We start from the raw sequence: 15,289 nt of genomic DNA, 5'->3' as shown, positions 1-15,289 counted from the left end.
TTTCCGATCGAGTTTAAATCCAAAATCAGCCCCGGCACTTGAGGTAGGGGCAGAAAGAGATACATAAAAGTGATCAAAAATGGCTACTGTCAGTGTCGAATTTATAGTTTTCTGAACCGCTTAGATGAACAGTGATGCTTTCGATTCCGTTTAAATTTAAAATCAGCTCCGCATCTTGGGGGGCAGGAAGGGAAATACATAAAACATCAAAAATAACCCATATTAGTGTCAAATCCATGGTTTTCGGGGTCGCTGAGATGATCAATGATCTTTCCGATGCTGTTTTTAATCTATGCCATTAAAAACGAAAACAGCATTTTTCACGGATACTAACCACATGAGGTACGGAGTTATGCATTTAGATTTTTATTTCAAGCCAGCGAAGTGCGTAATATATGCTAGTGTATATATATATATATATATATATATATATATATATATATATATATATATATATATTTACAGTGGCGGATCCAAGGGGGGACTATAGGGCTATAGCCCCCCTTGACGTTCAGGTATACACGGGATAAAATGGGCTTCAATCTTGCTTTACACTGAATAAAACGGCAAAATATGGTTTAGCCCCTCCCTTGATCACATCCTGGATCCGCCCCTATATATATATATATATATATATATATATATATATATATATATATATATATATATATATATATATATATATATATATATATATATATATATATATATAATATTAATATTGAGCAAATAAGGAACATGTGAACATTATTTTTCAATATAATTCACGCCAAGTTCAATACAAGTTTCTCATCGTTTAGTAACCACCTCAATGCTTGTGGAAAAACAGTTGTTGGCTGTGCAACCAACCATGCACCACTCGCGAAATGCGTCACTGAGACGAGCCCAGGTGTATTGGAAGGATGGAGTAGACGCTTAAAATGAAGGCTTTCAATGGTCATAATCGTTGTGCGAGCAGTTGTATGAGATCGAGTGTTATCATGGTCTGACACGTACTATTACTTCATGCCCACGTCGCTTGATTCTTAAAGAGTAGATTTAGGATAATTTTGGAGATTGAAACACGAGATACTATAGACCAGCGTTTCCAATCCTTTTTCAACTTGGGGCTCACTACGGGTGTAACTTGAATTCTCGCGGCACACTCATAGATATATTATTATTATTTATTATTTTATTTTATTTTATTCGAAAAAATATAAAATACCGTGGTATTTTTTTTCTGATTGCTGATCTTCTCACAGGGAAGAAAGCTCGATCACTGGTTTTTCCTCCTGGTAAATCATTATGCTTATTCTTCATTCTAATTTAAAAATAGAAGACAATTGCAATAAAATATTGGACTCGGGTTTTTAAAAATACAGTTTCTTTTTCGAAATCTGTATCCAACCTGTCACTAAGAAGGAAGATCACTAAATAACGAATCTCTTGCATTTTAATAACATAAATGTAGGTAATTTGTATAGGCTTTACCGAAAGAAATGAATGATATCTTAATATTTCAAGTTACAAAATATTCTGCAACAATAAAGAAGCAATAATGGTTATAACAATGATAACAAATACTATTTTCAACGTTAAAAATGTACAGAAAAGTAACACAGTATGAAACATAATTTATTAACATCGTTGATTTACGTTACAATTTTTAAATATTTTATGAAGGTTAGATGTGCAATAATATCAGTAATGTAACATTATTTCAATAATATCTATTGAAGGTTGCAATTGTTTAATAATGATATATGAAGGTTACAGTTTTTAAAAAATAAGTGAAACAAGTTGGTGCACGAAGCAAAATTAATGTGCAACTTGAGCTTGATGTTCTTTCATAATTTTCTTCAGTTGTAGACTGATAGTTTTTAAACACACCCTCATGTCGTGTTCCGTAGTTAACAGTTGTGACCCGTTCTTACACTTGATTGTGTTCATTGAGAAAATCCTGCTTTACTTAAGTAGGATGTAGAAAAGGGAATATGAACTTGGTAGAAATAACTGAATATTCTCTCCGAAGAGAAATCCAGAATGATGCCTTGTCTTCTTGTGAGTGCTGGAGCTTCAAACCTCGGTCATTCCTCCCATCGACCAATTCATTTCTTTCCTGTACATCTAATTCTGCTGACTGTCGGACAGAAGGCGCAAAGGAGTCCCTCACCCAGTCAAATGAAGTCAACTGAAGCGTAGGAAAATACTTCTCAACATTGGTACACAACAAAGACAATGTGTCTGAAACGAGTAGAGGTCTGCGCGGATGCGGATACCCGGAGATATCCGCATGGAAACGGACATCTGTGGATATATATTTATTTTTTGTGCGGATAGCGGATAAAGTTGCGGATATGTTTTCCTACGTATCTTTTCGTTGCCTAAAAAAATATACTATGAAATTTGTAATGGTGATGGAAAGAGCATTAAGAAACGTTCGTTTTGAATTAAAAGTTTTAAAACAAGTTGAAAAATAACTAAAATCAAAATAAGTGTGTTTGAAGCTTATGAGTCAGTGCTAGCAAAAGGACAAGAAATGACACGAGAGAGTTGTCCTTTTATTGCTCTTTTCAATAGCTATTTAAAATGTGTTTACAAAACTTTTCAAAATCATGACTATTATAGAATATGTAATATTTGCTACCTCATTATCTGCGAATGCATGTGCGAATAGAAGATTGCGGATGCGGGTACGGATAGAGATGTTGCGGATGCGATATTTTATAACCGCGCAGACCTCTAGAAATGAGTGTTGAGAGATTTGTGTCTATTTTACAACACTTTGTGTTCTCAAATGTCACATTTTTTTCTACATTCACATTTCACATTTTGTTTTCTAATTCTGACTTCCCAAAATGAGAGTTTCTCCCTAAATGAGCAAATTTTGTCACTTAAGGGTAGGATATTTTCCTTTTTTCCTTGCATGCATTTGTTCAGCGTATTCAATGTGTGGAATATGTCGGTAAGAAAAGTAACTTTATTGCACCAGGAATCATCACTAAGGAAATCGACATTTTCACTTTCTTCTGACAGAAAGAATAGAAGTTGTTCTTTAAGTGGATAAAATCTTGACAATACACGACTATGAGACAACCACCTCGATTTCGTAGCAGCACACCGGTTGGGAAAAGCTGCTATAGACTGTGCGTTTCCTAGGCCTGTAATGCTCCAAAATGATGCTCTGTTGTTTTCTCAAAAAAGTAAGCATTAATTTCCCTCCAAATAGTTGTGTTATGCCGCTATACCATGGTCATGTTTTATTTCTGGAATGTAATAGTACATCCATGTTTAATCACCATTAACGAGTCTCATCTGAAAGTCATTACATTGTTGTTTGAGGCGCTGCAAACGCTCTTCACACATATAAATAAATCACTGTTTCACCTTATCTGTCAGCTGTCGTAGTGCCACTCTGGTGGACAGTGCGAAACCGGAGAATGTAGGAGATATTCATTAGCATGAGTCATGATTCAACATATAACATTGCAGCTACTTCATTCATAGCCACTCAGATTAGCCCAATACCAGATCTTTAATCTTCTTAGGCATTACAACTTGATGTGCTTGACCAGGGTGAGGAGCTCCTTAGGCCTACTACACCAGTTAAGAACAGGCCGGTAGCCAGCCCAAAAATGTAGGGGGGAGGCCGGCTGAAGTTAGGGGAGCCCTATCAAACCTTATTATAGTTCATCACCATATTATAGTTCATTTGCAAGCCTACCGTGAAAATTTTGGGGGGCAGCAAAAATTTAGGGGGCCCGGCCCCCTAGACCCCCCTGGATACGGGCCTGGTTAAGAATTTCTTCATCATAAACTTATTGCTGTGACAGCGAAAATTTAGGGGGGCAGCAAAAATTTAGGGGGCCCGGCCCTCCTAGACCCCCCTGGATACGGGCCTGGTTAAGAATTTCCTGCTCATAAACTTATTGCTGTGACAGACATGGTAGTCACTGCTAATGTGACCCAGAAGAAATATCTCTTTAAGTTGGCAAGAAAGTTTCGCACTTAATCGAGTAATTGCCTGTTGTTATGAAAATGACAACATAATGTTACAGTTACTCTTAGTATTATTGAAACAATAACAATATGAATAATGTAATTATACGTATATCATTAATATTAATACTAAAATAACTTAATACATTATTCATAGAAATTGTTGTTAAATGATTTGAGTGACATCACTGCTCTTGTTTGGGCATATTGCAATGTAGTAGACGCTGAGTTTTGTTCAGATTTTCGCATACGCTTCTAGTAATTGATCTTCTACTAATGAAGCTGCCGTTTACTTGTTGACGTAAAGATACATCTTCACCTCTTGACGTTCAAAAGTAACTGTTATACCAGGGACAAGTTACATACACTCAAAGCAGTTTCCGGTCTAGGTGACACTTGGAACTACACTTATTTTTACTAGGCTATCACACTCATCTTTTCCTTGTATGGTACTGAATATACGAGTGTGATGTACTCATGATACTTGAACATAGATTCCTTTGCATAAGCATATACGTCTGAACACGTATGCATGAATATTCACTCCCATTTACGTCCTAATATATTCGATTGATAACAAATCTTGTATCTTTGAGGTGTGTTCCAATTTATGACGAAACTTATATATAGGGAGCATCAAAAGTCAGGAGGAGCCATAAGCAAATCCATTATTAATAAAGACATAAAGAAACGGAAAAAGGAATTTCGTTGAAAAAGATGTTTTCAATCTAAAGTGTTGGATTTCTTTAATTGCACAATCCGTTTGGCCGCCATTCTGGTAAGGTGTTCTAGATAAATAAATTTTAAAAAATTCAAGTACAGAAGACTGTCCCCATGAACTCTACCATATCAAGAATCTAATAGATCCAATCTCGTGGAGTCCTAATAGTCTCATTATGCAATCTACACATTGTGCTTTCCTTTCCATCAATAGACTTTGTTGAAATTTGTACCCATTTGATTGGATATATGAATTTTAATTACTCACTAGAATTATTATGATTTTAAAAGTAAACTTACTCGTTGACGCAGTGGCCTGCGGTGAGCACGTATCTATCGTTAATAAGTGATCCTCCACAGTTGAATTGTTTGTTCACTCTGACTGCTACAAGCCATGGAAAATCAGCTTTACTGGCTCTCGCACCGCCTTTGATTCTCAACCTTGGAGAATGGCTACAAGCTGTGATTTACAGTTATGTTTAAAAATATATATAAACATCATTATAATCTAAGAGACATTTATCTTATTACCTAACAAATGTCTTGAGAAAAATGGAATCTGTGTTAGGATATTTCAAACTATAGTATATAAATCAGATCAATATCTTAGTATCCTATGGTTTAGAGAAGACACAAAAGATAGAAAAAGATAAAATTAAAATTTAAAAGTTTAACGTCCCACGTATATATCCTTTAGGCGAAGAGAGACAATGATTAAGTTAAGTAAATAATGAGGGAAGAAATTGTCGAATAGCGATGTAGAAGAAACGGAAGTGCCTTGAGAAAACCTACAACACGAATTTTTCACTATAAACATAGTTGACTGGGAATCATTCCAGGGAACACCACGCACCAGAGGTAAGCGCTCTACCACTGAACCACTACGAGACCAAAAATTATAACAAAGGATTGCCGCTTTTTGTTATATGTATGTTTGAATGGTGCCACGTCAAGTTACCACATGCTTCAAATCTGCATATTAGGGGAAAACTTACAATATTACAAATATTATTGAGTGATACAACCTATAGATGCTATAATATCACGAATGTCCGTAAATATTGAAAGTTTGGAGGCCTCTGCAATAGTAAGGACGCAAGTCAGACGGACGTTTCAATGCACATTGAAAATGATTTATTATCGTATACTATGACCAACATATATTGAAACCAGTAGGAACAAAGTGACACAGAATTGGAAATTGTACTTGCTTCAAATCAGCATTTTTTAAAAGTGTTTGTATACTCATCACATTCAATACACAGTGTCACCAGAAGTTCTCTTTCCACCCAAAGTAAATGCGTTCCACAATGTATGATGTTATGATATTTATGTTCTGAACTTTCCATTCTGATCATTTATACAATAACAGTGCTCCGCACCTGAATTGCCACATATTTGCCACGTAACTGCCCGCGAAAGGAGGAGAATTAAGTCTGTACATTGACCAGCTCATTGCCTTACCTGTCAATGTCTGGTGAACAACAATGGAGACACCGGTGAGTTTACTTCACAGAAGCGTTTAGTGCCAAGAGTGTGGGTTCATGAACGAACGTACAATAATGAAAATATGCCGCAGGTGATGGATAGGTTTCGTGAAAGTTTTGATACAGAGTCGCCACGTCGTCCGACTTTGCTCACATGAGAGAAGGAATCTTTTTACCTGTGAAGTGTTTTCATCATCTTCCGAAAGGAAGTGTGTTCAGAAATTAGTGCATCAATAATGTGTTCACCCTGTAAGTCGACTTGAAGGCGTTCTGCGGATCTTCGAATTAAAAAGAGCGCAATGCAGCTACACATTAAAATGGACTTAGGCCTACACTGATTCTGGACAATGACAATCAATGTGCTAATCAACGATGACTTAAACAGCCGGCTGGAGGCATGCAGGATCTTGATGGAGGCCTTCCCTAATTGGAAGTACGTTTTTTTCTCTGAATGTGCTATTTATCGAAGTTCACGGGATAGGAACGTCTACATATGGGCAAAGAAAATCTCGTATTTGTATCAAGAAATTGAGAACAATCCTCCGCACGTTATGCTTTGGGCGGGAATGACTGAAAGAAGCACGGACCAAATATATGTTTATCAGAGTACCATACCCAAATTACATATTTGTAAAAGTTGAATGACTGGCTTCTTCCACAGCTGTAGAATCTGGGTATCAATATAATTGTTTACCAGTACGATGGAGCTCGGGCCCACATCTCATTTGCTGTTCGTGAACGCCTGAATATACTTTTCTTTGGCGATGAATAGTACGTGGGTTCCCAACTTTACCAACCCCTTATCTTCAGCCGCCTCGAAATCTGGACCTTAAGACACCAGGCAATGCCCAATAGGATATCACCAAAGTACCTATCAAAGTATCAGAAAGAAGCGGTACGTGGTCATTGAGGCCCTGCGGATAAGTTTTGTGGAACACTTCTGGCTTATAACGCCGCAGCTGCTAAATCAGGTGAGTATGAGGACATAGAGAACCATCAAGTTGTGCAGCGATAGTGGAGGTGCACATGATACCGCTTTGCGCAAATATATGCAAGTATTATTAATCATGTAACTAAAATTACCATAACTTCCTTATTTTTGAAGTTATTGGGCTCATCCAGGTGTCAAATGAAAGCTTAACGTTTTCTCTTTGAGTAGATTCTAAGTAACCTTGCAAAAGGTTGCACTGTCAAATATTAATGGGCATACAAAGCAAATTTTAAGGTTTTTTTTTTTTCAAATTGTGCCGTTGTTCAAAAGTTACAACTATGAAACTTTCGAAACTTTTTTGTACACTCATCTTAACACGTACATGGTATGGTTAAAAAATAAAGAGATTGCTTTTAGTATTTTTTTAATTATTATTTTTTAGGTACGGAAATACAATTTGTAATAAAACTTAAAATTTTATGTCATTGCTCGTAAGTTACAACTACGAACTTTTGAAACTTTTTAAATAGAAGCATCTTAGCACATACATGAAATGGTTACAAAATAAAAGCGGTGCTTTTGGTATTTTTCTAATTATTTTTTGGTATTTTACATGTATGGAAATTTACAGTTTTAAGTTTTGTTGCAAATTGTGTCATTTCTCGTAAGTTACAACTATGAAACTTTTGAAACTTTTTAATAGAATCATTTTAGCACAAATATGATATGGTTAAAGTATGAAAAGGGTGCTTTTGGTATTTTTGTAGTTATTACTTTTGTACGTCAGAGTATAATTCACGAATTGCTCTGGGCCTTCTATATTCTACTGGCCAGAAAATGAAGACTTTTGTTGGATACCTTTTGAAAATATCATCAGGGAAGTTCCTGTTCCATTCTTACAAGCCAGTCAGCCCGGACATACGCAACTGAAAGCAAAATTGAAAGAAGACATCATATCATCAATGAAAAGAATGAGCTGTGAACAGTAGCGTCATTTCAGATTTGGCTTGGGGTAGGGCAAGACTCCTTGATGTGAGTAAAATTTCGGGTTTTTCACTGACTTACTACTATTCTATTGATAAAATCTATATAAATCTCAAACTCGGGGGGGGGGGGGGCAAATGCCCCTCTCTTTCCCCCTAAACGACGCCCCTGGCTGTGAAATATAGGACAAAACATTTTCTATCTAAAACTATGTAATTTTAAGAAGTATTACTGGTATGTATGTTTATTGTTTTCATCTATGTATCTAGGTACATTAGTCTATTATTTCTTATTTCTGTTGATAGGCTTTGTAATAATCACTCAACCCCTTACCTTGCTAGGCCTATATTTTTCATTCACAAAACCACAAGATTATTACAAAAAATATATCCCTTTTTGTAACTTAATCATATCTAGTAAATGCAAACTAATCCTATAAAACGTTACGAACCTTTGATAGTTGTAAGCGATGGTACAATTGGGAAAAAAGTTGAAAGTCATAGTTAAAGTACAAAAATATAATATTATGGTAATACCAAAACTACACATTACACCAATATTTTTAAGCATACCTAATATTTACTAAGATGATTATTTGAGAAAGTTTTAAAGTGTAATAGTTGTTACTTCAGAGTAGGGATGGCCAAAAGTTTCCAAAATCGGAATTTTAAGTTTCCGCAATATTTCCGAATTCCACCTTTTTCCGAAATCGGAATTTTGCCGAATTCCGAAATTTTCCGAGTTTTCTTTCCGGAATCAGGAAAGTAAAAATTCCGGAATTGGCCATCACTACTTCAGAGGCAAGGCATAATCTGTTAACAGTAAATCTATATATTTCTGTACATTTAAAGGATAAATAATAATAATAATAATTGCAAAAATACCAAAAGCACCCTTTTTATTTTTTAACCATATCATGTATGTGACAAAATGATTATATAAAAAAAGCTTCAAGAATGTCATAGTTGTAACTTATGAACAATGAAACAATTTGTACCAAAACCCTAAACTGTATATTTCCGTACACATAAAAATTTAAAAAAAAAAATACTATTTTTGAACCCTTTCTATTTTTGAACATATCATTTATGTGTTAAGATAATCCTATTTAAAAAATTTCAAAAGTTTCATGGTTGTAACTTATGAGAAATGACACAATCTATAACAAAACTTAAAACTGTATACTTCCATACATGTAGAGTATCCCCCCCCCAAAAAAAAATAGTAATTACAAAAATACCAAAAGCACCGTTTTTATTTTGTAGCCATATCATGTATGTGCTAAGATGATTCTATTTAAAAAGTTTCAAAAATTTCATAGTTGTAACTTACGAACAATGACACAATTTGTAACAAAACTTAAAACTTTATTTTTCCGTACCTAAAAAATAATAATTACAAAAATACAAAAAAAAACAACCTCTTTATTTTTTGACCATACCATGTACGTGTTAAGATGAATGTACAAAAAAATGTCGAAAGTTTCGTAGTTGCAACTTTTGAACAACGGCACAATTTGTAAAAGAAAACAAGAAAACTTAAAATTTGCTTTTTATGCCCATTAATGTTTGACAGTGTAATCTTTTGCAATGTTACTTAAGATCTACGGAAAGGGAAAAAAAGCTTTCATTTGATACCTGGATGAGCCCAATAACTTCAAAAATAAGGAAGTTATGGTAATTTTAGTTCCATGATGCTAAGTGCCGAAGAGTGTAATTGAAGCAAAATTCACATTTTTCAAAAATTTCTCCCCAGCCCATTTCTCATCCAAGAAATTGAAAAAAATTTTTTAGCATAATTTCGTTGGTATATGTGTATGAAAAAAAAATTGAAGAGAATCTGAGACATTGAAGCACGGTCATGTTTTAAAATTAGGTGATTTGACATGGAATGACCCTCTATAACACTGGATGTGATATTTATCAAAGCCCTTTTCCTACATAATACCTGGTAAGGAAAATAAAAAATTCAAGACATTACTACTTTTTCCTACTTGTTAGGAATATGTGATTCTGTATTATAATCATAATTTTCAACATTATTGTGACTACAATGTGCACTAACTCTTCCGGATCGTTTCCTTTATTACTGTAGTAAGACCTGTAAAATTTCGATTCTTCTGAATGTTTGTGATACTGCAGTAGAATCGTTAATTTGTAACATTGAATAATAAATATATTTTTTTCGTTTAACCTGTGGATTCGCAACATGTAATAAGTAGACAATACTATTAAGAAAATATACATTTATGTTTTCTGGCAACACTGTTAATCTTCTGGTATTTCTGATTACATTGAACAATGTTCTGTGTTGATGTTTGCATATTACAAAATATAATCGAATTTTATCTATTGATATAAAACACACAAGGGCGTTTCGGCACAAATGTTCAACATTGTACCATTTTATTTACTCTCTTCTCCCTTTCTTTCGGTATATATATATTTCTGGTGGTATGCAACGGTACGACGTACCGGTACCTTTGAAATCAGGATGAGCTATTTGCTCTTCTGCCTTAAAAAGGGATTGAGGAGAAACTTCGAAAACAACAAATAGTGAATATATAGCGAATCTGACTGATTAATATTGCCAGTCTGAGTAATATTATGCCATTGTTCCTTCAAGAAGCCAGTTAATTTTATTCAGCGACTAGATATATTTGGGCCTTTCTGACTTCTTATTTTTATTACAAAGAGAATTAACTGAAAATACCTCCTAATTTTTTTTCGCAAAATTTAGTAGCATGATTAGCACTCTGAAGAACATTATGTGAACAATGTACTCTCTGTGTATGTTGTTCTAGAAATACAGCATTTGTGTAATTCTTGATGAATTTGGAAAACAAACAATAGCAGCTTACTTTCGCCCGTTTATTGAAAGACAGTAAAGCAAGAAACACATCACTAAGAATTATTGATTATCATCATTTTATTGTATTATAACATTAACATGTAAGAATCAGACATTTTTAAAGCGTCTTTATATATATATACAGGGTGTCTCAATAGTCTTCTGACATAGGGTAACTCTGTTATTATGAGAAAATGAAATTAAATCTTTGTTTTACGTCCCACGGTTATGCCAGTTAGGCTAAAGGAGACAGTGATGATGAGATATAAGTGAAATGGTGGAATGAAGAAAGTGGGAGGAAACGGTGGAACCCCGGGAAAACCCACGACCAGGGTGTTTGTCAACCACAAAATCCACACGGCACGAGCTGGGATCGAACCAGAGACCCGAAGCACCAGAAGTGAACGCTCTACCACTGAGCCGCCGCGCCCCCTGTTATTATCAGAGTTACAACGAAATGTAAGAATAGAAATCGTCTCTAAATATGATGTTTTCAGTCTAAAGTGAAGGAATTGTTTAAATTGGAGGAGCCGTTTGTACTATACACACTTTATGCGCCCAATGTTAAATGAAAATACAACGTTGCTGTTTACCTGGACCCACAACTTAAGTAAACAAAGTTACTGTATTTTACGTTAACATGTCGATGGACAGCCCCCATTTAAACAAGTCTCCCATTCACCATACTCTTACAAAATGTATCCCCTTCCCGGTAAATGGCAACGTTGCATTTTCATTTAACATTGGGTGCATAAAGAATGTACAGCCCCAACGGCTCGTCTAATATATATATATATATATATATATATATACACACACACACACATACATACATATATATATATATATATATATATATATATATATATATATATATATATATATATATATATATATATAAAACAATTCTTCACTTTAAATTGGAAATATCATATTTGGAGACAGTTTCACCTCTTACATTTTGTGGTAACTCTGATAATAACAGTTACCCTATGTCAGGAAACTTTTGAGACACCCTGTATGTACGTAAGAGGGAAAACACAAACACTCATTTTCGTTAATCATCCTTCCCTTTTAGCCTATAGATTCTTGACCGTGGGATGTTAAACTAAATAATTAAGTTTCATTTCCATTTTAAACGCATCAAGCTTTGAAGTGAGTATTAATAATGGTAAGGAATATCTTATCAGATATATACAGTATATTATCAGCATTAATCAACAGCTTTAACATTACTATTTTATCACTACGATCTCTTGCAGTTAATCTTTAAATGGCCTTTCTTCGTCTTATGGAATAACATAAATGGAAATAGATTATGATCATTATGGTTGCGAAACATGGTCGTTTACTCTGAGGGAGGACTATAGACTGAAAGTATTTAAGAACAATATCCTGAGATGAATATTCGGACCCAATGGGAACGGAAATGGGGAATGGCGGAAATTTCATAACGAGGAACTACATAATTTATACGGTTTAGCAGCAAACGTTGTTAGGGTCATCAAGTCTAGAAGGCTCAGGTGGGCAGGTCATGTGACCAATATGGAAGAAAGTAGGAATGTTTTCAGTCTTAACTGGAAGACCAATCAGAAAACGACCATTAGGAAGACCTAGGCGCAGGTGGGAGGACAGTATTAAGATGGATCTCATAGAAATAGGAATACAAAGTATAACTGGATCCAGTTTTCTAAGGATAGAAGTCAGTGGAGGGCTTTTGTGTCTGCGGGTTGCATAGGCCCTAGAGTTAGTTAGTTATGAATTACATGTAAAACTAGCGACATTTTGCAAATATTACAGTAAAATAAATAACTTACCACACTCGGCACCTGAAAGTACATTTGAAGCGTTTACAACCTGAAAGTAAATAATATTCTTGAAGTGTTGAATAAATTAATTTGTTTCTTGTCAACTAAAATTGATCAACTTAACGTAAATATAAACGTGTAATAGGGGAGACCGGGTTATTCACGAACACTTAAGCTTTGATTATAAATAACTCTTTTGTTTTTTGCAGACACAATTAAGATTTCTTGTTTATAGAGTTTTTCCTGTTTACTAAATTGCAGAGGAAAGTCAAAAATAGCATTTTGCAACAAATCAGTGAGATATTTTAAAAATATATATATGTTCGGGATTGCCCCTGTGGTCGGGGAAATGCCGAACATACTGTTTACTTTAAATTTTCCTTTACCAAAGAAGCGAAATACATTAAAAATATGCCGTAATTTAGTATTTAAATCTTTAATAACAATTATATTTACAAACATAACTAATACATATCATATATTAAATAATAAATATAGGAAACTATTCTAATTAATAAAACTAATGACGCTTATTACCAAGACATGATTTATTTCCAGAACCAATTTTATTAATTTATTACTTACTTTTGAATGAAAAGAACTACTTAAAAACATTTTTGATAATTTATTTTACACCACGGGGAGAACTCGGACACTCCGGAGTAATGATAAACATTCTGTCTGGCATTTCCCCATGAGACGCATTTTGTTGTTATAGTTGAAACTAATTGTTGATTGCATACATGTTAGTAAGATGACAAAGAATTAATGCTCACATATAGGTGAATATATAGTATTATCTGTAACAATATAGATAAGATAAGAGCCAACTTATCTTGCCCAGATTGTTGAATCAAGTTTATAAGTGAATCGAAAAAAAAAAGTTGTCTTCCTGACAATTCACTCAACTGACTGTCTCCAAATTTATGCTACACTTCTCTAGGTCTTTTCCGCAGCGTGCAGCAAAATCGTCTGTTTTCGAATAACCTTCCTTGAGCGTAATCGGCATTACCCCAGTGTTCACGAATATCCAGGTTTCCCCTATTACTTTCCTTAACAAAATATTATTATAACACCATAATAATTTCTAATAACCTTATAACAGTATTACAAGTAATCAATTATATCCTGAATAACTAATATTATATCATACACACACATTAACTATGCTAGCAAATATAGTTAATGTCTTAACTTTAGTACAACGCATTGTATACACTAATGTTACGATAAGAAGAAATAAAATATTATTGAAGAAAGAATAAAGGCGAAATACTACTTAAAATAGCTTTACTTTTTTTGCCAACTTTTTAATATATCTGAGTTAGTCATGATTGAGTTTGTTTTCGGAATCAAACAATCGCGTTATTATGTGATTTACAAAGTAAAACCAAGTGTATTGGATGGTCTTTTTTTCGACTTTTCACAATTTCACGAGAATATTCTGCGAATTTGGAGCGTAAATAGTCGTGTATCCTGTTCTCTCATTATTAACAGGTTTTAAACTGTTGTCGTTGCAGGATGCGCGAGGGAAGGGAAACAGGTGATAATCTGAAAGGGTAAGGTCAATGTTGTGTGCTAGATAGTTTCAAATTCGAATCTCTGCACTTCATTGAGTTTCTTTTAATTGACAATATATAATTACGCTTATGAAAACGGGGAGTTGTCTTGATAGAAATCACAATATAAAGTTATACGTGTCCATGAAGAGAGGAATACTCCACGTTGTTCATTCACTTTTACTGTGAAGTTAGCAACTGAAGAACTTCTTATTGCAAAGATTGAGAAGTCGTTATAGGTTGATTTTGCAGAAAACTGGAAAGAGAAATGTTCCCTTCAACACAAGGCTCTTGCATTAAATACTGAATAAACCTTTCAATCTTCAGTTTTGGATATTTTATTTATATTTTACTCATGACGCCTACCTGATTGTGCAAGATAAGTGCATTTGATCAATATTTTCAAACAATTGTCTAGAGAGATATGGATAAATTGGTGCAAGTATACAATACATAGCTTGTGCATATCCAGTTATGATAAAATATCACTGTACGTACCATAAAAATTGAACCAAACAGTATCACGTTATTACAAGATATCATTTCAAATTACTTTTGTCGCCCTTGAAATTGCAAAATGTTCTTCGCTAATATATTTGTATGCGAGTGTATGATAAAATGTTAATATAAAATAATTCTATTATATTAGAAAAGCAATCCAGAAAAGTTGTCGCTTAAACTAAATTTTCTTGCCTTCATTTAAATCTACCTTTTATGAAAAATGTGTCTTTTTAATTGATGAAATGCATTATAAATTATGAGCTAATTTGCAATTGGATACATTTAAAAGTTTTATTCATTAGTTTTTATATACATAAATTCTATATAAAATACTCAAATCTGTTTAGAGCGGTACAAATATGCTGCAAAGATTGTTAAAGTTGACAATTTTCAATTGTGGAGTAGTTAATGCTATTAGTAAAGGTAAAACGTGTCTAGTGCATGAGAAATACAATAAAAATAATTGTG

The 15,289-nt window shown here is 34.0% G+C and overlaps 1 protein-coding gene across 1 annotated transcript in view; it reads right to left on the bottom strand.

Annotated features, from left to right (window-relative positions):
* LOC145685424 (serine protease 33-like) overlaps positions 1-14,927 on the bottom strand; it is a 30,764-nt gene extending 15,837 nt beyond the window's left edge. The window contains exons 1-3 of the mRNA XM_081757818.1: positions 14,819-14,927; positions 12,771-12,810; positions 5,002-5,161 (exon numbers count right to left, since the gene is read on the bottom strand). Of these exons, the coding sequence (XP_081613944.1) occupies positions 5,002-5,161; positions 12,771-12,810; positions 14,819-14,863 (245 nt within the window). The 5' untranslated portion in view covers positions 14,864-14,927. The remainder of the gene's footprint in view (positions 1-5,001; positions 5,162-12,770; positions 12,811-14,818) is intronic.
* Between the last annotated feature and the right edge of the window lie 362 nt (positions 14,928-15,289).

This window comes from Thermobia domestica, chromosome 5 (assembly GCF_964235325.1).
Source record: "Thermobia domestica chromosome 5, izTheDome1.hap1.1, whole genome shotgun sequence".
NCBI lineage: Eukaryota > Metazoa > Arthropoda > Insecta > Zygentoma > Lepismatidae > Thermobia > Thermobia domestica.
This window is presented reverse-complemented; position numbering and strand designations above follow the sequence as displayed.